The 22,196-nt window shown below is 39.1% G+C and overlaps 2 protein-coding genes across 2 annotated transcripts in view; both read right to left on the reverse strand.

Annotated features, from left to right (window-relative positions):
• Positions 1 to 22,196, reverse strand: part of LOC114653992 (alanine aminotransferase 2-like) — a 493,749-nt gene that overhangs the window by 83,736 nt on the left and 387,817 nt on the right. The window lies entirely within an intron of this gene.
• LOC114653783 (latent-transforming growth factor beta-binding protein 4-like) overlaps positions 1 to 22,196 on the reverse strand; it is an 86,555-nt gene that overhangs the window by 10,116 nt on the left and 54,243 nt on the right. Inside the window, exons 10-19 of the mRNA XM_028804292.2 lie at positions 18,493 to 18,615; positions 16,640 to 16,762; positions 16,436 to 16,558; positions 13,325 to 13,450; positions 10,266 to 10,394; positions 9,123 to 9,215; positions 6,121 to 6,216; positions 5,133 to 5,230; positions 4,753 to 4,848; positions 1,150 to 1,251 (exon numbers count right to left, since the gene is read on the reverse strand). Coding sequence (XP_028660125.2) covers positions 5,136 to 5,230; positions 6,121 to 6,216; positions 9,123 to 9,215; positions 10,266 to 10,394; positions 13,325 to 13,450; positions 16,436 to 16,558; positions 16,640 to 16,762; positions 18,493 to 18,615 — 908 coding nt within the window. The 3' untranslated portion in view covers positions 1,150 to 1,251; positions 4,753 to 4,848; positions 5,133 to 5,135. The remainder of the gene's footprint in view (positions 1 to 1,149; positions 1,252 to 4,752; positions 4,849 to 5,132; positions 5,231 to 6,120; positions 6,217 to 9,122; positions 9,216 to 10,265; positions 10,395 to 13,324; positions 13,451 to 16,435; positions 16,559 to 16,639; positions 16,763 to 18,492; positions 18,616 to 22,196) is intronic.

The raw sequence follows: 22,196 nt of genomic DNA on the forward strand, positions 1-22,196 counted from the left end.
TTAAATGATCGATGCGCAGTGCGACAAACAGAACACGCACCTTGGCAGTAGCAGTACAAAGCCAGTAGCTGATCTGTCCGCTTCTCCTTAGCGTGTGTTCAGCTCCCCCCCTTCACAATGCGAGCGGCAGAGATGCGAAGTGGCTGTAATGTAGTGCGCTCCTAGGGGGGAGAGGGTGGGCGAGCGAAGCGATCGAGACGTGATCATCTCGGAGAGGCACTTTGACATCACAGGAGACTAGATATTACAACCTTAGGAAGCAAGACCCGTGAGACGGTGACTTTTGCACATCACGCCCTACTTGCAAACAATTTAAAACAAGTTCACGGACATCTAACCTAGCAGTTGTTGGAATTCTTTTGGCAGACACACTTCGTGTGCTCCCAGCTCTTAAAACAATGACAAGCAGAACACGCAGCTCATCAGCAACAGCAGCAAGACAGCAGCTGGTCCGACTGCATCTCCTTAGCGTGCATTGAGCCCACCCTTTCACAACGCGAGCGGCAGAGACGCAAAGTGGCAAAAGGACAGCTGCTGTACAGGCTTTTAAATGATTGACGCGCAGCATGACAAGCAGAACATGCAGCTCGCCAGCAGCAGCAGCAAGACAGCAGCTGGTCCGACTGCATCTCCTTAGCGTGCATTGAGCCCACCCCTTCACAAGGTGAGTGGCAGAGACGCAAAGTGGCAGAAGGACAGCTGCTGTACAGGCTTTTAAATGATCGACGCACAGCACGACAAGCAGAACATGCAGCTCGACAGCAGCTGGTCCGACTACATCTCCTTAGCGTGCGTTCAGCTCCCCCCTTCACAACACGAGCAGTGTTATACGTCCCGCGAGAAAGAGATTTAACCACGCCCGGGGCCGGAAATAAAAGACAAATATTGTTTTTACAAATGTTTTAATGTAAAAGTGAAAATAATGCATATGTAACAATTCCCTTGAAAATAACAATCTCTTTAAATTGTATATCCGGTAAACCAAACCCGGGGGTGGGTGAGCGAAGTGAGCAGGGGGCGGAGCCCCCTATCACATACTATATACATACACATTTCTTCCCACCTCGATCTAATTTGCCTTAACCACTAGTACACTGTACCGGCTATAATCTAAACTCATTCAGCTTTCACTATTATGGATGTGCTCACCTGTTTCGCACAGATCTCCTGTAAATCCACTTTCACAAAGGCATCTATTGTAGCCCATGCAGACACCTCCGTTCTTGCACTTCTTCTCACACAGGACAGGCTCTGAAACAAAACACAGAAGACAGATTAGGTCAGTGAAGAAAGAGATGCTGCCACCAAATATTTGCACAAGAACTTTGAATATGTTGAACAAGTTACCAGGCAGTGTAATGAGAGTGGTGATCTTAATATTTTGACTCAATAATATTATCCTAATGTTAAGAAAATAGGAAATGGTAAGCTATGTTAGTCAAAAAGACTTTTCTTTCATTAAAACATTTTCTATGTTCATCCATCATACTATACTGATATCAACTTAAAGTATTTTCTAGCAGAACTGGATGTACTGTACGTTAGGAACTAATTCTGGTACGAATTCTAGTCCATCATAGAAGAGATGTGTGCACATACATTCAAGCTTGCTAGTTTTGAGTTAATCTAAAACATAATAATTTTGGGAAATGGGAGGAAACAAAGTAATCAGTAACACAATCCTACATAGACACAGGTAGAACATGCAAAATCCACAGAGACAATGACTAGGCTGGGTACCAAATCCAGATCTTCTGAACTAAGGGGTAGCGACACTAACAAAAAAAAATTGTTATTAATATACTGTAAATGATGTGGAGAAAGACTTGTGCCTTCTTAGAATAAAACATGCAGAGTTTCTGGATGAGCGATCAGAATTTAGACTTTATTGTATACAGCACAAAGCTCACCCAGTTCAATAAAGTGAGTGCCGATAGTTTGGTGGTACCTCATTTTAATACAATTTCTTATCATGATATTACCTCACTCTGTATACGTTTCTCATCATTCTCTGACTCCTACATTCATGTGTTTCAGCTTAGTCACCCATATTTTCTAATGCATAATAAACTATGATAAGTTCCTAATGGGTTTAATTTCCACCATTACCTTGACTTGTAAATTCTATCAACATTTTCTTGCACTTAATGGGCACAAATAATCTCCTAATGGACATAATTACATTTCCACCCTTATGATCTAAGAAATATTTTGCTTCCTTCTGGCCCCAGTAGTGTCCATCTCATATTTACTTGGCTCATTTCTAAACGCTGCTTTTGTAAATATTGGTGGCCTTCCAGATTACTTTAGAGAAAAGATATTGCCATTAGCCTTTAATATTTAACTCTTACACTGCCTGAGGGTGTTGATGACACATTTTACCTGCAACCTATTGCAATATATAGTTTGATTTAATTAAGGCTTTCATTACTCATAGTTTTAATTTCTATATAAATAAAGACAAAAAACACCTGTAGTTTTGTCGAATCCCACCCACCCCAAATAATTATTTACAAGAGCATGCAGGTTCAGAACGGGTGCATCTGTGCACATGACAGAGCTTCTCCAGGGTTGATTGTGGTGCTTGGTTGATCACGCATTCACATATGAATGTGAGAGGATCAGTCAGGTGCCGCTTTTACCCCTCAGAGTGGGGGGTCATGTCTGCATCCGATCAGACCATATAGAGATAGCCTACATGGAAGGGAAAAGGGAGAGAGATCAGAAGGAAAGGCAAAGAAGAGAACAAAGGGTAAAGAAGAAAGAAGGAGCAAAAGGCAGAAGAAAGAGAGGCTGTGTTAAAGTAGGATGGAGGCAGGTGCTTGTGGCTGAGCCACAGGGTAAAGAGCCTGGGGCTGAAGAAGGGGCAGTCCTATTGAACTATGCTGGGGAGTAGGAGTGATCCATTATGTGGTGTCTTCCGTGGACGCCGAGGGGTTGGGGCGGGAGAGAGGTGTGTGGCTTGGCATGCTACCCCATGGATGCAGCAGGCCTGGCAATGTGGATTCAAGCCAGGAAATAAAGTTTGCCCACACATCTCGGCAGGTGTCTCCTGTTACTGCAAGATCAGGCACTGGGACTCGGGCTTTAAAAGGAAAAGGACTGTCTTGGGATTTTTAACCTTATTTTATAGATTATTTATTTGGACTGCTTTAATCTCCACAGATTTCACCAATTTTATGGATTACTAGCAAAATACCCGTGCTTCGCAGCGGAGAATTAGTGTGTTAAAGAGGTTATGTAAACATATATATACAGTACATATACATATATACATATATATACATATCTACATATCCACATATACATATATATACATATACAAATTTACACATCTACATATATATATATATATACATACATATGTACATATATATACATATAAATATATACATATGTACATATATATACATATATATATATACATATGCACATATATATATATATATATATATATATATATATATATATATATATAGACATACATATATACATACATACATACATACATTCACATATATATATATATAAATTCACGGCATTCGTAGTCTGAATCACAATCTGATTGTATGGGTGGTTACCTACCAGGTAACGCTTATGGTTGGCCAGCAAGTCGGCTAACATTCGCCACGGTGCCTTCAGTTGTGAGAAGCAGATCATAGAATGGTTGAAAATAGTTTACTGTCAAATAATGCAAAGAGTACGCGACACGTGTTTCGCCCTAATTCTTTGCTCATTAGGCATACACACTCACTGCACTCGCTTACGGGAATCAAACCTCGGACGTCAGTGCTAGAGGCGAAGCCCCTAACATTGCCCCACGGCGTGTGGTTCGTGTATTTGACAGCATGTAGATCGGTGTAATTACATTCACGGCATTTGTAGTCTGAATCACAATCTGATTTTATGGGTGGTTACCTATGGTTGGCCAGCAAGTCAGCTAACATCAGCCACGGTGCCTACAGTTGTGAGAAGCAGATCATAGAATGGTTGAAAATAGTTTACTGTCAAATAATGCAAAGAGTACGCAACACGTGTTTTGCCCTAATTCTTGGCTCATCAGGCGTACACACTCACTGCACTCGCTTACGGGAATCGAACCTCGGACGTCAGCGCTAGAGGGGCTTCGCAGCGGTGAAGTATTGCTTTTAAATTTTAATTAAGAAGAAAAGAAAACCTTTTAAATTGAGGGAAAATATACCAATAATAATTTGTTAAGGATCTGTTTTTTTTGTGAAGCTGCTTTACCCAGCCTGTCCGCTGTTTTATAAACGAACGCCATATAAGGCCGTCCTTTCTCCTTCACAGTCAGTTCACGTGATTAGGTGGGAGGCGTGATGACGCGATACGCAGTCTACGCGAGCTACAGTCCATTACAGTATATGGACAGAAAATAGGTTCCAGTTATGACCGTTACGCTTTGAATTTCATAATGAAACCTACCTAACTTTTGTAAGTAAGCTGTAAGGAATGAGCCTGCCAAATTTCAGCCTTCCACCTACATGGGAAGTTGGAGAATTAGTGATGAGTGAGTGAGTGAGTCAGTGAGGGCTTTGCCTTTTATTAGTATAGATTGTAACAATGTAACATTCTCAGATCTACTTATGCTAGGTCAGGTTCATGGGGGCTGAAGCCTATCTGAGCAGCATTAGACCCTGGGCAGGATACTGGTCTGTCAGAAAATCCCACTGACAAACACCCCCTACTCATGTGGGGTCTAGTTAAGAACCACCAATTAGTGATGCTGCTTACCTGTTTGGCAGCGAGCTCCTTGCCAGCCTTTAGGACAAATACACTTGTTCACGTCAATGCACTGACCTCCATTTAGGCAAGGTGGGGTGCACATGGCTGTAAAGAAAGGTGTCTGTTAATGTCAAACTAATCTATAATTAAATGTAAAGCAATGAATCTTCAACATTTCAAAATTCAAAGTTTCTTTCATGCTGAGACTTCAGTTTACTTTTTTGATTTTTGATTTTGTTACAGTAGTTATCTGGTCTCACAAATGTATATTAGATTACTTGAATTTGGTATTTTGTTCTCTTAGTATCAATCAATAAAGATAAAAGTAATATGTGAAAGGTAAATTCGTAAAGCTGTATATTAGTAATGGCAACTGAAGAATGACGTACGTGTCAGGCACTGAGGGCCCCAGTGTAGTCAGATGGACACTGGCAGGTGTCTGGAGCAATGCAGCGGCCTCCATTGGCACAAGGAAGTTCACAGATCGCTGGTGGAAAACAATCAGATATTTGTCAGATATAAAATATTTAACATTGAGGCTAAACATCCCTTTCCAATATATAGATTCTTTTAGTGTTTGATTTCAAATTCAGCTGAAAGGATTTAATTTCAATTTAATGAATGTAAATCTATGATTTAACAGCCTGCATGTAAGAATTATTGTGTAAGAACTTTGGATTAAATACTTCATTACTGGATGATGAATGAGAACACTTTAAAATCTAACTTATTGCTATTTTGGAATCTGTATGCTTAATATAATATTGGTGTTCTTAATATAGCTTAATACAGTATATCTCAAAATAAAAAAAACTAATATAAAACAACAACATTGTAATCATCACCACTGGAATTTAATAACCACACTTTATGGTCCTGGGCATCCTTTGAGGTGAGATCCATTCTTTCATATTCTTAGATTTATCCCCTCCATCTCCATCATGGTCCACTTCTACATTAAATTATTCTGTTCTTTTTATTCCACATAACTAAAACTCCCAAGTCCTTCTCTAAACTCTGCATTCATCTTCCCTTTCTTGTCTCTGTGTGATCACCTTGGATCTTTTCACCTATGCTTCATGCTCCGACTTCATTAGCGACATCTCACTTCCACAGAACATATTCAAACAAAACTTTTATATTGCCATTTAAATCAGCTGTGTAACATACACTGTGTTTTATTTTCCATATGGTATTTATTACTTGTTTGTATGTACCATTTTATGTTTGTGTTACATAATTTATTTTTTTCATCTCTTTCATATAATACATAATTACAACAGATATGAGATATTTAATATGAAGTTTTGATACAAAAGCTGCTATGCATTGTATCACTTTTTTCCTTTTAGGTACAAAATTACTAAAACTCTTTACCATTGTGGCAACCAGGACCTGTCCAGCCAGCTGTGCAAAGACAAGTGTTCCACCGCATGCATGTGCCTCCATGAGCACAAGGAGGAGAGCAGGACGCTGAAACAAAATATATTAAAGGAAACAGAATTATTATATAGAACATAAATAACAGAAAGCTTAACATGAACACAGACAGAGAGAACAAACAACCAAAATTGGTGGAAACTGGCAGATATGAGGAAAAGGGTACACAAGAAGAGATGTGGTAAGGAAAATGGGTTCAATATTTATCCTGTCAAGTTTAAAACACAAAACTAAATCAACATCAAAAAACCAGGAACACTAAATCACGAAGAACCCTACTAAATATTCATTGGATCCATAATCTTAAACAACAAGGAAGTTTGCTAAAGATTATACTGTCTCCATGGTGACACCTCTGGCCATCCGTGCATAGCAACATGTTAGCAACCATAAATAAACTATTCACAAAATGATAGAAATTGAAGAAAAACAAAATGATGACTTGAGATGATATGAAATAATTTCTGCTATAACAAAAATACAGTGAATCTGCTTTCATATAAAAAATACTTTGCTATACAAAATCTGCCCAATTTTCCTCACCTCCCACCTATTTCTATTCCGGAAGAAATATTAACCAGTCTTGAGGACTCAGATAGCATTTCTATAATATATAAAAACATTATAAAGACCCTCCCTTTCAAAGATCCCATAGTACAGTGGGAAAAGAATCTCTTACTCAACATTTCAGAAAAGGAGTGGAAGGCAGCCGTGCACAGATTTCATTGTATCTCCATATGTGCAAATCCATCCATCCATCCATTTTCTAACCCGCTGAATCCGAACACAGGGTCACGGGGGTCTGCTGGAGCCAATCCCAGCCAACACAGGGCACAAGGCAGGAAACAATCCTGGGCAGGGTTCCAACCTACCGCAGGACACACACAAACACACCCACACACCAAGCACACACTAGGGCCAATTTAGAATCACCAATCCACCTAACCTGCATGTCTTTGGACTGTGGGAGGAAACCGGAGCGCCCGGAGGAAACCCACGCAGACACGGGGAGAACATGCAAACTCCACACAGGGTGGACCCGGGAAGCGAACCCGGGTCTCCTAACTGCGAGGCAGCAGCGCTACCACTGCGCCACCGTGCCGCCCCATATGTGCAAAGCATATACTTATTCAACTTAAAATCTTTTATCAAGCACTCTGTCTCATTTAAAATTGTCCAAAATGTTTCCAAATGTTGCAGTCACGCTCCAGCCTCATTGGGCCATATGTTTTGGGTGTGCACCAAATTAACTTCATCCATCCATCCATTATCCAACCCGCTATATCCCAACTACAGGGTCACGGGCGTCTGCTGGAGCCAGTCCCAGCCAACACAGGGCGCAAGGTAGGAAACAAACCCTGGGCAGGGCACCAGCCCACCGCAGGGCACACACACACACCAAGCACACACTAGGGACAATTTAGGATCGCCAATGCAACTAACCTGAATGTCTTTGGACTGTGGGAGGAAACTGGAACGCCCAGAGGAAACCAACGCAGACATGGGGAGAACATGCAAACTCCACGCAGAGAGGACCGGGAAGCGAAACTGGGTCCCCTAACTGCGAGGCAGCAGCGCTACCCACTGCGCCACCATGCCGCCCAAATTAACTTCATTTTGGACCAAAATCTTTAAATGCCTATCAGACAGCCTTGGTGTCCCAATCCCTCCTAATCCATTAACATAATTGCCTTTACTTCACTATTAGCACATAAACTTACCTTGCTCAACTGGAAGAATCTTAGCCCACCTCTTTTAAGTTAGTGGGCAACTGATGTTCTATACTATTTAATATGGGAAAAAACTAATTGTCATTTAGAGGATCTAATCAAAACCTTTTTAAAAACAATCAATGACATTTTAGAATAAGCTTTTATATTTGGTGAAAAGGATTCTCTTTCCTTTTTTATACTCTTAAAGTTTTACTCTGGCTGTTGGCCTTCCTCTCTTTCTCATGGGTGGGGGGTTGAATTGAATTTAGTTTTGTTATTTTGACTTGTTTGTATGAAAAACAACAGCTTGATTTTAATAAATTAAAAAAAAGATTCTTCATTGTTTAAAAAATAATGAAACTAAAATGTGCTTGTAAATAAGATGGGGTACTTGGGGAGGGGGGTATAAAATCTTATCACTGACTCATTACACAAGACAGTAAATCGTCAGGTTGACAAAAGTCATATGCTGATTTGTTAAACTCTATAGTTTAATTTTTATTTGAGGGCTTGGATTAGGTTATATTTTATTCCTAAAATGTATTAGTCTATGTGTATTTTAATCTACTTACCACAGCAAAATATAAAGTAACATTGTCACCAGTCCATTGCAGGGTACAGTCACATACACACTATACACACTGAGACTTACACTACAAAAGGAAAACTTAGATTGCCAATTAACCCAATAGGCATGTCATTGGGGATGTGAGACAAAAAACTTCTACACTTAGAGGAAAAAACAGAGACACGGAGAACGTGCCATCTGTATAAAGACAGCAACCAGGTCATAGGATCTAGGAGGCAGCAGCTGTAATCACCGCACCACCATGTCGACCTACCACAGCATGCAACATCGTAATTAACTTCTGATAACTTGTTTTAAATAATAAATGTTCTTACAGCATAACTTAACCCTTTGACACTGTTGAAAAATGTGCGTCATGTTTTTTTTCCCATCCAATTACCCAGGTTCCTAATCTAAATTGCATTTATTTATGTCACTTTTGCTTATAAGGTGCACTTCCATTCATACCTGCAGCAGGAGGTATGTATAATTACAAATACTACACAGGCAATATGTACATAGAATAATACAAATACTGAATATGCATATTGTAAATGATTTTTTTCCTTTTTTAATAATAAGATATTAAAGAGTCCAAAGAATTGTATTTTTATAATCCCTTATATAACATTTTTAAAACCCTTAACTACAAAACTCACCAGAGCAGCCTGGTCCTGGGTAACCAGCCGGGCAGTCACAGGTGTTAGGAGCGACACACACTCCATAGTTTTGACAGGGAGGCTCACATACAGCTAGAAACAGGAACAGGCAGTCAAATAGCACAACATTCTTTAATTCCAATAGGTAATTTTTATTATCAGCAACAAGTGAGCATTTAAAGTTAAATGAAATAATTTAAAAGTTTTTCCCCCCATGAACTCAAAAAAGGGAAAGATATTACATGGGTGTTTTGGGCAGGTGTTTAATCACAAAAATAATCTCAAGTTGGACATTCAGCCTCATCTTCTCCTAATGCCTGCTTCTATTTAAGTCAGATTTTTCATTATTATAAATTTCCCCTTGGGATTAAAAGTTTATCTAATCTAATCAAATCTATTGTTTCTACAGTTAAAAAACCTACACAATCCTCTTACTTCCATATATTTCGCACATTTCATCAGAGGCTGAAAGAAGGAAACAGTAAAGAAAAAGAGTAAATGTGAAGACAGGGCAGACGTTTAGCTGTTTATCACTGCCATATAATTCAACCTAATGTAACATGTTTGTTATTCTAAATTATTCTCAATTAAATATTTGCTCAAAATTAAAAAAATCATGATGTTCATAAATTCTTCACAAAATCCACATAATCCACTCCAGAGCCATAACAGCATGGAGTGCCAGTATAAGGTGGCGCACAGTAATGCACATATTTTTACTCCTTCACATCTTTTGGTTGTGGAGGGAAAACTAATACCTGGGCACCATGTAAACTCCACAAAAATAACACATAGGCCAGGAGTCAGATGTAGGAGCTGCATCAGTAACTACTACATTACTGTCAGATGTATCTTAATTTAGTAATATACAGTTATATGTTATGGGGAATACAGGCAGAAGGGTCATAATTCCTTAGGTTAAAAGAACGGTTCCATCCACTGAAGAAAGGAGCTTAAATTCAGGTACAGAAATTATATAATTTTTACATTATATTCAGAAAACCAAAGATTGTTTTAATGTCTTCTGGAACTCTCACCATTATTAATTACAGTATTAGCATGATGGGAAACTTAGTTTTAAGCATTTTTAAGTATTTAGCATGCTATAACTTTGTAGAGCATAAGTAAACATCTGAGACTTACGTTGACATTTGCTTGGGTCATCCGGCCGGACTTCATATCCTTTATTACAGCTGCAGTTAAAGCTCCCAGGGTGGTTCACACATTGCTGCTCACAACCTCCATTAGTGAAGTCACCACACTCATCCACATCTGTACACAGAAACAGTCAATAAGACGGCAGGGCCAAATACATTTGGACATTTAAATTGGCCACTTTTTTAGATCCACATATGTTGTACGAGGTAGAAGTTGCTTTGTGCATACAAAATGGATGGAGTCAGCATTCCTAAGCAACTCTGGTCCATGCTCACTCAACAGCATCACACAGTTGCTGTTTATTTTCTGGCCACAGATTCATGTTGTGAACGTTTTATTTCACCTCATCCCAAAGGTGCTCTGGTGGACTGAGAGTTGGGAACTGTGCAGGACACTTGAAACTATTCACATGGACAATGAGGGACATGTGGAACCTATTTAAATACCATTACCCTAATGATGTCACACATATTGCCCTAAAGTTTACAGTATACCCTGTGTAAATGCCAGGGGTCGCTGATGCCCCTTAAACCCAACAGACACGCACAGGACACAGGGTAAAAGCACTAAGAAGTATTTTAATGTTTCATCTTGAAAAACAGTGCATCCAAAGCACCCCATTCACAATAAACAGGCAATTAAATGAACACAATATTCTCAATAATAATTAGGGATGCACCACTTTTTTGTAAAACGAGTACGAGTACGAGTACTTGCATTTCAGTACTCACCGATACCGAGTACTTGCTGATACCGAGTACTTAATAAAAACATGATTTAAATTTACAGGTAACAGCTTTAGTCATATAATTTAACAAAAAAAACAAGAAACTCTTGTCTATCCACTGGGAGGTTAGGCTAATTAGCGACACGGGGCTAACACTGCTTGTCCAAATATCCGTGGTGAAACTAAACGCAGAGGAGGCTTGCAGTAGGCTGTGGATATGTTTTTTCACGGAGTCGTGTAGTTTAGGCAGCTCCGTGTCAGTCATGTAGCGGTGGCTTGGGACATCATATCTGGGCTCCAGAACATGGAGGAGATGCAGGAATCCCACATTTTCTACCTCCTCTGGACAATTTCGCTGAGCACAATTTGCAGTCCGCCTTTGTTTTGTCGTCTTCATTCACTTTGAAATAGTTCCACACGGCTAGGGTAACCACTTTTAATACAAAAAAATAAGGGACGCATACTGCAGCGGGGGCCACATCCCGTATTACCCAATCAAAAGTAGGAAAGGAGGCCTCTTCATAAAATGCGTGTGGGATGATTTGCATGAGACGCTGCTTTAAAAAAAATGATAAAAAAAACACGGGACAAAACCCGTCCCGTATTGATTCAAAACGGGACGCGCAATTTCATTCTCAAATACGGGACGATTCCATATTTTAAAGGACGGGTGGCAACCCAACGACACGGCTGACATGTCTCGCATCGCCTTCTCCCCGTTCTGAGCTGCAGCCGGGGCCTGAGGGCGGGCACTCGGCGCCTGTGATTAACCCCTTACACGCTGCTCAAACATAGACATTTCTCAGACCGTGGTATCGGTCCCCGGTATTGGGGGACTTTTAACGAGTACGAGTACTTTAGAAAATGTGGTATCGAGGCCGATACCAGATACTGGTATCGGGATCGGTGCATCCCTAATAATAATAATATTAATAATAATTCTCTCCTCCACACCTCCAACCAAGCTCTGCCCTACACCTCCTGACTCCGACTCACTTGTAGTCCTTTTTATTGTCCTTGACCTGGAAGTGCTTTTGTCCTTCCGCCCATGTGGCCTGCTAGCACTTGCAGGTCAGGTGGAGAACTGGTCTTTTATTCAACTCGGAAGTACTTTGGAGCTTCCGTCCTCGAGACCTGGGAAAACTTCCGGACTATAGATGAGACACGACTCCACCTGTCCCTTTACAGCTCCCCCTGGTGGCACCCATGACACCCAACAGGGCTGAGCAACCAAGCTCCAAGTCCCAGGATGCCCTGCGGGAATCTGGGGCATGGCTACATTCCAGGGAAGCTGCTATCTAGCGTTTTGGGGGAGGCAGTGTCCAAAAGTATCTGCCTGCTCCCATCCTTCTATCCTTTGGGCATCCTAGCATGGATGAACTGCCAGCCGCCCCTCACACCTGTTGCAATGAGTCCACATGTTGTGGCAAGAGATTCCTAAAATGGCAGTGCCCAATTAAGAACAAGGTGACTGTAAGAGCCAATTTTAGAAAATAATGTTTAAGGTTAAGTTATATTCATATTAGTGTTTGATTAGTCATAGTCATAGAGAATGATATAGCCTTTTACCCCTGTACGTTAATATGAGATAGAACTTTCTTGCTATAACTAAGATACAGTATGTTAATTGAGTCAGTTGATGTTTAGAGTAGGTCCCAGTACACAGGGACTTAAAAGACCCATTTTCAATATAGAAATGGGATAGTCATACAGTTTTCTCATCATTTTGAGATGGTTCAGAAACGTTTAGAAGTGATTTTGTAACAATTAGATATGTAACCAGATATAGCTTAAATAAGAACTTTTCTAATTTTTTGCTATTTCAATTTTCTCTTGTTTGTGTGAAATGTTTTACTTTGAATTTTAACTAAAACTTTTAAAAACAAAGATATTTTGTCTGTGGAATCGTTTCAAAGCGTCAAGTTTTTTCTGAATCCCATTTACAAGTTGGAGCTGCAGAACTTTGGGAGTTTTGGATAAACGCAGCTACAGTGACTTTGCAGTATTTTCAAAAAACAAAACTATAAAATATGCCCCAAACCAAACATAATTAGAAAAAAAAATAAATGTGAACTCTTAATGATTTAAAACCACAATAAAATTAGCCAATCCCAAAGAAAAATGTCTTAAACTTTGAAGAAATTAATGAAATACAAGTTTAACATAACATGAGTAACATGTGAATATATACGCCCAATTAGCCTGTTTGTCTTAGATTTAGCCACCCCTTGCTGAATCTTTCCTTGCACATTGCTTGTTTTTTGAACACACATTATATAATATAAAGTTTGTCTGATCGATTAAAAAACTGCCATACCTTGACATACTCGCTGGTTGTCACTCAACTCCCAGCCTGCCCTGCAGCTGCATTCCACCTCTCCTGCAACTCGCTCAGTACAAATGTGGGAACAACCACCATTCCTCAGTTCACATGAGGTAATGTCTGCAGAAGAAAGAAACTGCAGTTAAGAAGAACAAAAATGGCCAACATAACTTTAGAAGGACTGAGATTCCTGTTTCATGGCTGGACAATGTATGTCAGTCAGATATAACACTGAAGACAACAAAGCAGTAGCACATTACAGATGACATCTGGTAAAGTGCCAGAGAAGACAAATGAGCTGAAGGCACCATAATGTACAGCAAAGAACAAAATAGTGGTAAAGACAAAACTATACAACACAGGCAGACTGGTGTGATTCCCACCTTCCCATTGTCTCCTGTAGAGTGTTTGTATATTTTATTTTATATGTGATGTCAATTTAATAAATTAGCCCAATGTGAAGAAGTCTGGGGGCTTGCACAAGTGTGAGCTGCGATCAGATTAAGTTGCATCAAGGGCTGGATCCTGTCTTTGGTTCATTACTGCTGGGATATATTGTGAAATATCTTGAAGAAACAAGGAGTTCACAGAACAGAGATTAATTTTTAAACCAGGATATGAAAAAGCCAAAGGACAAGACAAAACCTCAGTTAAAAAATTCAAACTGGGCCAGGAAACTGGAAAGTCAAGAATATCTTCATCTAAACAACACAACAATAAAAAAAGATCAAAAAAATGTTGCTGAAATGTCTGTAACAAACTAAGAATAGAATTGCCCTGTTATATTTAAGCCATAGTTCCTCCCCTGGCTGGGGTTCAAATGCTATTTTTATGTCTTTTTGTTAATTTTTGATTCCTTTGTTTATATTAATGGAGTTGGTCATTTAGTTTTTTGTACCTATGTATTTTCTTTTATGTCCTTGTGTTTTGTAGGGTGGTCCCCAAAAAGTTAGGGCCACCTTCCTATCACATTCAAGGGACTACCCTCAGCCTTATAAAAGCTGAGAACAACCCACAATTCCTTGCAGTTCATTGAATGTGCTAGTGGTGTGGTGAGTTGCTCTTGTGATTATTCTTGTGCTTTTGTGATTATTGGATTTTTTTTGCCCCTTTTTGCTCTTTTTTCCATGATTCTTTGTGTTGTGTGTTGGGCTTTTATTTGCTTTTGGGATTGCCTATATTAAAGGCATTACCTTTTATGCCTTTTGCGCTCCTTGGAGCTTACGTTTGCCACAGAGCATTTTTTGTTAGTTAATTATTGAGATATTTGTGCCTGGGACCTCTCAAGTTCATAACTTGCACAATCCACAATTTTTTAATAGACAACTACAGCAAAACTATCAGTAGGTTGTGATGTCAGAAGCTGTACACTGCCACTTTAAATAGGCAGAGAACAATAATGTAATATGTCATATGATTTCCACATCATATCATCAGGGCATAGTAACTGTAAGCATTAAGCCCATGGCCATGCAAGGGAAGTGTTATGTTTAAAGGGCTCCACAAAACTCAAATAACAAAGCCTCACTTTTAAAAAACAGGCCTGACTTTCAGAACCTCAAGATATAGACTTTATGGCTTGCACGCCAAAAAGAGCAAAACTTATAATTCTCAAAAAGGAGGAAGGGAACTGTGAAAAACCCCTGGCCAACAATAACTAAACAACGTTCCTTTATTTTTTAAAAGATTTTATTGCAAAATATATATAAAAAAACAAGAACATATATGGTCAAAAAGAATCATAAAGGGTATTCCTAAAAGGCAAGCCAAAAAAAAAGCAAACAAAGCCAAGTTCAAAATGTAAAATTCAAATTACAAAAGCAAAGTCAAAATTGACACACACAAGGTAAACTGGAAACCAAAATCCTTTATCAAAATCCAAAAGACACAAAACCAATTGAATTGATTTGAAAACCAATGAGCTGAACAACCATTTACAAAAGTAAAAGAATCAGCGTTAGTCCTGCGTCACATGCAGGCTTATATAGACCTATAGGCAGCACTACAACTGCGATGTCAGGGGCCATGCCCCCTTAGGCTCATTATATTGATAAAACAAGGAACATAAAAAACAGAACTTAGAAATACATGTTTAATATAATGCATTTGTAAGGAAGCAATAAATAAAACAGTGCTCAGTGAGACATAATTAAATATAAACAGAAGGAAAACACAAAACAAAATTTACAAAATAATATTTAAAAAATGTGTTAAAAGCAAAGACGTCATAACAGCTGTTTTAGGCCTATATAGATCTGAGTAAGATGAGTCAAAGTCTAACAGTATGAAACAGAAACAAGGCCAAAGAATAGCCAGGGTGGCCCCGGTCCACCCAAACAGACAGCTGTGCCACCCAATCATATTTTTGCAATTATGACGATTGTAGACTTAAAGAGGAGAAAAAAATTAAAATCAGGTTTTGCAGCGTGCAATGTATTGTACATTTCAGATATGTGTATTCATTGAATCTAATCAGAAATACTCTTATACTGTATGATTGCTATGGCTTCTCACACAGTTGTGGTGATCAACTACATTTTTTACCAGATAACGTTAGTTAGATGAACAGCTCTGCCCCTAGCTAGTTACTTTGAAAACCAAGGATAGAACCCAAGGCAACTCCCGCTTCACCATTCCATCACAATACAAGGATCGGGAACAGCGATCGAAATCACAATCATGAGCACACACCTGCCATGGGATGCCTGACAAAAGTGCTAAACCACCCAATGGCCTATTGCCATGAGATGAGTCACCTACATGATTCAAATTGAGCAAGTTTCCTCGTATCACAAAGAATGAGAAGTCAGAATATTTTTCAGCCAAGTGGTGCAAGCAGTTTACTTTCTTAGAGTACAGTATATGGAGGATGTTGTAGCTCACTCTATTTTATCCAACCATTTTAAGATATCTGCCATCACTACTGATAAGAAACCAGACTATGACTTGGGGACCAGAAAAATTTCGATCAATCTGTTTAATTCCCAATCATCATTCAAGGCCTCAATGCAAGGGTGTTGTAGACCTAAAAATGAAGTAGCTTGGGAGAGGTTCTCTATTAAAAAAGAAAAAAAAATTAAATAAAACAGTAGACATGAAACATACTGACGCAGGTCCTGTTGTCCATATCAAGTACCAGTAGTGTAGGACACTCGCAGCTGTATCCTCCCAGTCTGTTGGTACATCCATGGGAACAGCCACCATTCTGCAGTTTGCACTCATCAATATCTGAAAAAACATATTATTATGAAACCCGGCTCTGATGCATATGCGATAGGATGAGGAATATGAAAAGTCAAAGTTACTTGCCAACACACTGTCGATTATCCACATGAAGCTGAAAACCAGTTTGGCAGGAGCACAGGAAAGATCCCTTTGTGTTGGTACAAGTCTGATCACATGTCCCATTGAAAAGTGTGCATTCATCGATATCTATAAAGAAAGTGAGATGCTTTAGTGAGCTCATGTCATGTTTCAAACAGCGTTCCTCCCCTGGCTGGGGTGTCAATAACATTTTTATGTCTATTTTGTTCATTTTTGATTCCTTTGTTTATGTTAATATTGTTGGTCATTTAGTTTTTATGTATCTGTGTATGTTCTTTTATGTTCTGTGTGTTTTGGGGGTGGTCCCCCAAGAGGTGGCACTACCTGCCCATCACTGTCAAGGGGTTGCCCTCAGCCCTATAAAGGCTTGGAAGATCCACTGTCCATTGTGGTTCATTGTGAATGCGTGAGTTCCTTTGTGATTTTCTGTGCTTTTGTGAATTTTCTGGATTTTTAACCCTTGCTCTGTTTTTAGACCATATCTGGATTTTATATTGGGACTGTGTTTGTCTTTGGGATTGCCTATTTTGAACACATTGCCTTATGTTAATTGTTGCCTTGTGATCCCTGGAGCTTTATTGTGTTACAAATCAATTTTGTAAAATAAACATTTTTATTTATAAAAATTCCTTGTTGCCCTTTTTGTCTGACTAGCCAGGGTTGATGGTTTCCTCATATGGAGTGGGCATTTTTGAGTCATTTTTCAGGATTGTGTGCTTTGGAACTCTTGAATTCACAACAGCTCAACTGAGGCAAAGTGCTAATTTGGTCCATAATATTTGTAAATAAAGAAATCTGTAATTTGGAGTAAACTAATCAGAATACAGTAGCTGTAATAAAAACACATCAATAATAAAAACCAGCACCATTTCTGTCAGTGGGATACAAACCCACCAGATGTTGAGTAAGATCAATAATAAGCTTGCCACCCTAATTTAACTTGTTAATAAAATGTTTATAACAAACTTCGGCTTGTTCTTCTTAAGCATGTTTTTTTTTAATGTTTCTATCATATGCACAATGTAATTCTTTATCTAGAAAAATCTTGCTGCTTATAATACGTGAAATTGTCTTTGTGCCAAGTGTTACAAGCCTGCTTCCAGTCAATGACCAATTGGCCCTGCAGTGTTCTCTATACCCTTGGGTGTGTGTGTGTGCATGCGTACTTGTGAAACTTAAACCTTCCAGTTTAGCGATGCGGACTGAAGGTCATCACCCTTATTAAAATGAATAATGTCTATTTTTTGTGTTTTTGTTTTTTTTATTGCACATTAGCACTTCCACTTCAAGCATTCCCCAGTTGAGATTTTGCAGCACAAATCAGAACCACAGTGATTTGGAAAAAAAAGAAAGGAGATCAATATCTGGAATGTATAATTGACAAGAAATTATGCTTCATCTTGATTTTCACCCAACAGTGTGTAGGCCTGCATTAAATTTGAAAAATCCACCAAACAATCCTATATGTGCCTCTTATTCTTTGTTGAAAAGAAGCTCTGTTTCAAAGATGCATAGAATTCTGGTGCAGAAGGAACAGGTACTGTATGTATGTGTAGTAGATGACTGCTAATTCACTTTTTTCCAGCCTTGTGCTGCCCAGCAAATATTGGGCAGCATGGTACTTAGCATTGCTACTGGACCTGCAGCATGCACTTCAGTATTGCCTGCCATAATGAATGATGTCTTTACTCGGGCAACCCTGAAGTGGAATTGCCTGATTTTTTTTTCCTTTCCATTATGAATGTTCCCCTATAAAAGAAAATGTAACAATGTTGTAATAGAGGACTTTGAATATTATATTATAGGATCGTGGAACAGGCAAATGAAATACAGCTTACCTGTGCAATTCATAGTGTCATCCATCAACTGATAACCATCTCTGCAGGAACACTGGTATGTTCCAGGTATGTTGGAACAAATGTGTTGGCAGCCCCCATTATTTAAAGAGCACTCGTCAACATCTGCAGAAATCCAATCTTAATGTCAGTTCAGATAAGACAAGGGAATACAGAGAAATGATATGTCTCTGTATGTGGGTAAGTCAGAAGCCTCAGCAAGACAAATGAAGAACAGTTCAAAGCTTGTGTTTTCTAGCATGCAACAGTATAACTATAATTAACAAAGAATCAAAATGTAAGTGGAGTACATAAAGAACTTAACATAGAATAAATAGAAGTTTCACTAATGCAGCTGGAGCTTTAGATTGATTACATGTAAGGAGCGGCACCTTTTCAAAATGTTCTTTAACAGTACTAAACAAAACTCCTGTATTAAAAAAAATGACCAACTTTCTTACTATTTATTTTGTAATTGCAAGTGAAGTCTATTTTCCTTCTTAAGTAACAGCTCTTTTTAATCAATTTACCAAGTGATTCTTTGGAAAGTTACTGGTGATATCCACATAAAATGTCATAGTGTAAATATGATTAATATTGTCTCATGTGTACATTACATACTGTACCTATTCATTTATGATTAATGTATATAGTGCCTTTTCTAGTTGTTTTAACATGATGTGTATAGACATTTTGTTATCTATACAGTGGAACCTTGGTTCACGACCATAATTCGTTCCATAACTCTGGTTGTAACCCAATTTGGTCGTGAACCGAAGTAATTTCCCCCATAGGATTGTATGTAAATACAATTAATCCATTCTAGACCATACGAACTGTATGTAAATATACATATTTTTTAAGTTTTTAAGCACAAATATAGTTAATTAAACCATAGAATGCACAGCGTAATAGTAAACTAAATGTTAAAACATTGAATAACACTGAGAAAACCTTGAACAACAGAGAAAACTAACACTGCAATAGTTTGCGCTATAGCACTACCAACCGCTGGCTAAAAACACTTTTTTTTAATGAGTTTTAAGCACAGGGAAAAAAATGAACATTTGAAAAAATACGTAATTTAATAAACCACCAAGAAAAGTAACATTGCAACAATGCACGCTACGAACCGATCGCCGTAAACAGAAGTGAAAACAAAAACAGGACCAGTTCATTCTTTAACTGCCTTCTCTACCTCATGCGTCCAGCTCTCTCTCTCTCTCTCTCTCTCTCTCTCTCTCTCTCTCTCTCTCTCACGCTGCCTGTGTGTGTCGCGCTCTCTCGCTCTCTCTCTCTTGCTCGCTGCACAGGAAATGCACAGGGAGAGACTGAACACATACAAACCGAAAGGGAAACTGGCTTTTTCGTATACCGAGTGTGTGGTCGTGAACAGATGCAAAAGTTTGGCGAACTTTTTGGTCGTAAACCAATTTGTATGTATTCCGAGACATTCATGAACCGAGGTTCCACTGTATATTATATATAGTGCCTTTGCTATACATTTGTATAGGTATTTAAAAAAAGTACACAATGCCTTTCTTATTATTCTAAGTAAACTGTGTGTATAATGCCTCTCCTATATGTCTGTCTATCACATGGTGCTTTTCATATCCATCTGTCTGAACACATTTTACTGTATATAAAATCTGTCTATGTCAATACACAAATAAAGATCTATCTATCTATCTATCTATCTATCTATCTATCTATCTATCTATCTATCTATCTATCTATCTATCTATCTATCTATCTATCTACAGTGCATCCGGAAAGTATTCACAGCGCATCACTTTTTCCACATTTTGTTATGTTACAGCCTTATTCCAAAATGGATTAAATTCATTTTTTTCCTCAGAATTCTACACATAACACCCCATAATGACAACGTGAAAAAAGTTTACTTGAGGTTTTTGCAAATTTATTAAAAATAAAAAAACTGAGAAATCCCATGTACATAAGTATTCACATCCTTTGCTCAATGCTTTGTCGATGCACCTTTGGCAGCAATTACACCCTCAAGTCTTTTTGAATATGATGCCACAAGCTTGGCACACCTATCCTTGGCCAGTTTCGCCCATTCCTCTTTGCAGCACCTCTCAAGCTCCATCAGGTTGGATGGGAAGCGGCGGTGCACAACCATTTTAAGATCTCACCAGAGATGTTCAATCGGATTCAAGTCTGGGCTCTGGCTGGGCCACTCAAGGACATTCACAGAATTGTCCTGAAGCCACTCCTTTGATATCTTGGCTGTGTGCTTAGGGTCATTGTCCTGCTGAAAGATGAACCGTCGCCCCAGTCTGAGGTCAAGAGTGCTCTGGAGCAGGTTTTCATCCAGGATGTCTCTGTACATTGCTGCAGTCATCTTTTCCTTTATCCTGACTAGTCTCCCAATCCCTGCCACTGAAAAACATCCCAACAGCATGATGCTGCCACCACCATGCTTCACTCTAGGAATGGTATTGGCCTGGTGATGAGCGGTGCCTGGTTTCCTCCAAATGTGACGCCTGGCATTCACACCAAAGAGTTCAATCTTTGTCTCATCAGAGCAGAGAATTTTCTTTCTCATGGTCTGAGAGTCCTTCAGGTGCCTTTTGGCAAACTCCAGGCGGGCTGCCATGTGCCTTTTACTAAGGAGTGGCTTCCTCTGGACACTCTACCATACAGGCCTGATTGGTGGATTGCTGCAGAGATGGTTGTCCTTCTGGAAGGTTCTCCTCTCTCCACAGAGGACCTCTGGAGCTCTGACAGAGTGACCATTGGGGTCTTGGTCACCTCCCTGACTAAGGCCCTTCTCCCCCGATCGCTCAGTTTGGATGGCTGGCCAGCTCTAGGTAGAGTCCTGGTGGTTTCGAACTTCCTCCACTTACGGATGATGGAGGCCACTGTGCTCACTGGGACCTTCAAAGCAGCAGAAATTTTTCTGTAACCTTCCCCAGATTTGTGCCTCGAGACAATCCTGTCTCGGAGGTCTACAGACAATTCCTTTGACTTCATGCTTGGTTTGTGCTCTGACATGAACTGTCAACTGTGGGACCTTCTATAGACAGGTGTGTGCCTTTCCAAATCATGTCCAGTCAACTGAATTTACCACAGGTGGACTCCAATGAAGCTGCAGAAACATCTCAAGGATGATCAGGGGAAACAGGATGCACCTGAGCTCAATTTTGAGCTTCATGGCAAAGGCTGTGAATACTTATATACATGTGCTTTCTCGATTTTTTTATTTTTAATAAATTTGCAAAAATCTCAAGTAAATTTTTTTCACGTTGTCATTATGGGATGTTGTGTGTAGAATTCTGAGGAAAAAAATGAATTTAATCCATTTTGGAATAAGGCTGTAACATAACAAAATGTGGAAAAAGTGATGCGCTGTGAATACTTTTCAGATGCACTCACTCTATCTATCTATCTATCTATCTATCTATCTATCTATCTATCTATCTATCTATCTATCTATCTATCTATCATACCTTTCATATTAATCTGTCTATTTGAAGTCACAGTTAATCACTGTATCTTCTGCCTTAATATGATTTGACTGATAAATAGTTGCTTTTATAGATTATTCAGTGTACATTTTTATTATGTACAGTTGAATGACTTGAGATGACTGCAATTTTAGCAATAATGATGAAGAGGAAAATGAAACATGTCAGCCAACAATGTGTTCATTGTGCCGGGTGAACTAGCAGCAAAGAGAAGGC

The sequence above is a fragment of the Erpetoichthys calabaricus genome, chromosome 6 (assembly GCF_900747795.2).
Source record: "Erpetoichthys calabaricus chromosome 6, fErpCal1.3, whole genome shotgun sequence".
Lineage (NCBI taxonomy): Eukaryota > Metazoa > Chordata > Cladistia > Polypteriformes > Polypteridae > Erpetoichthys > Erpetoichthys calabaricus.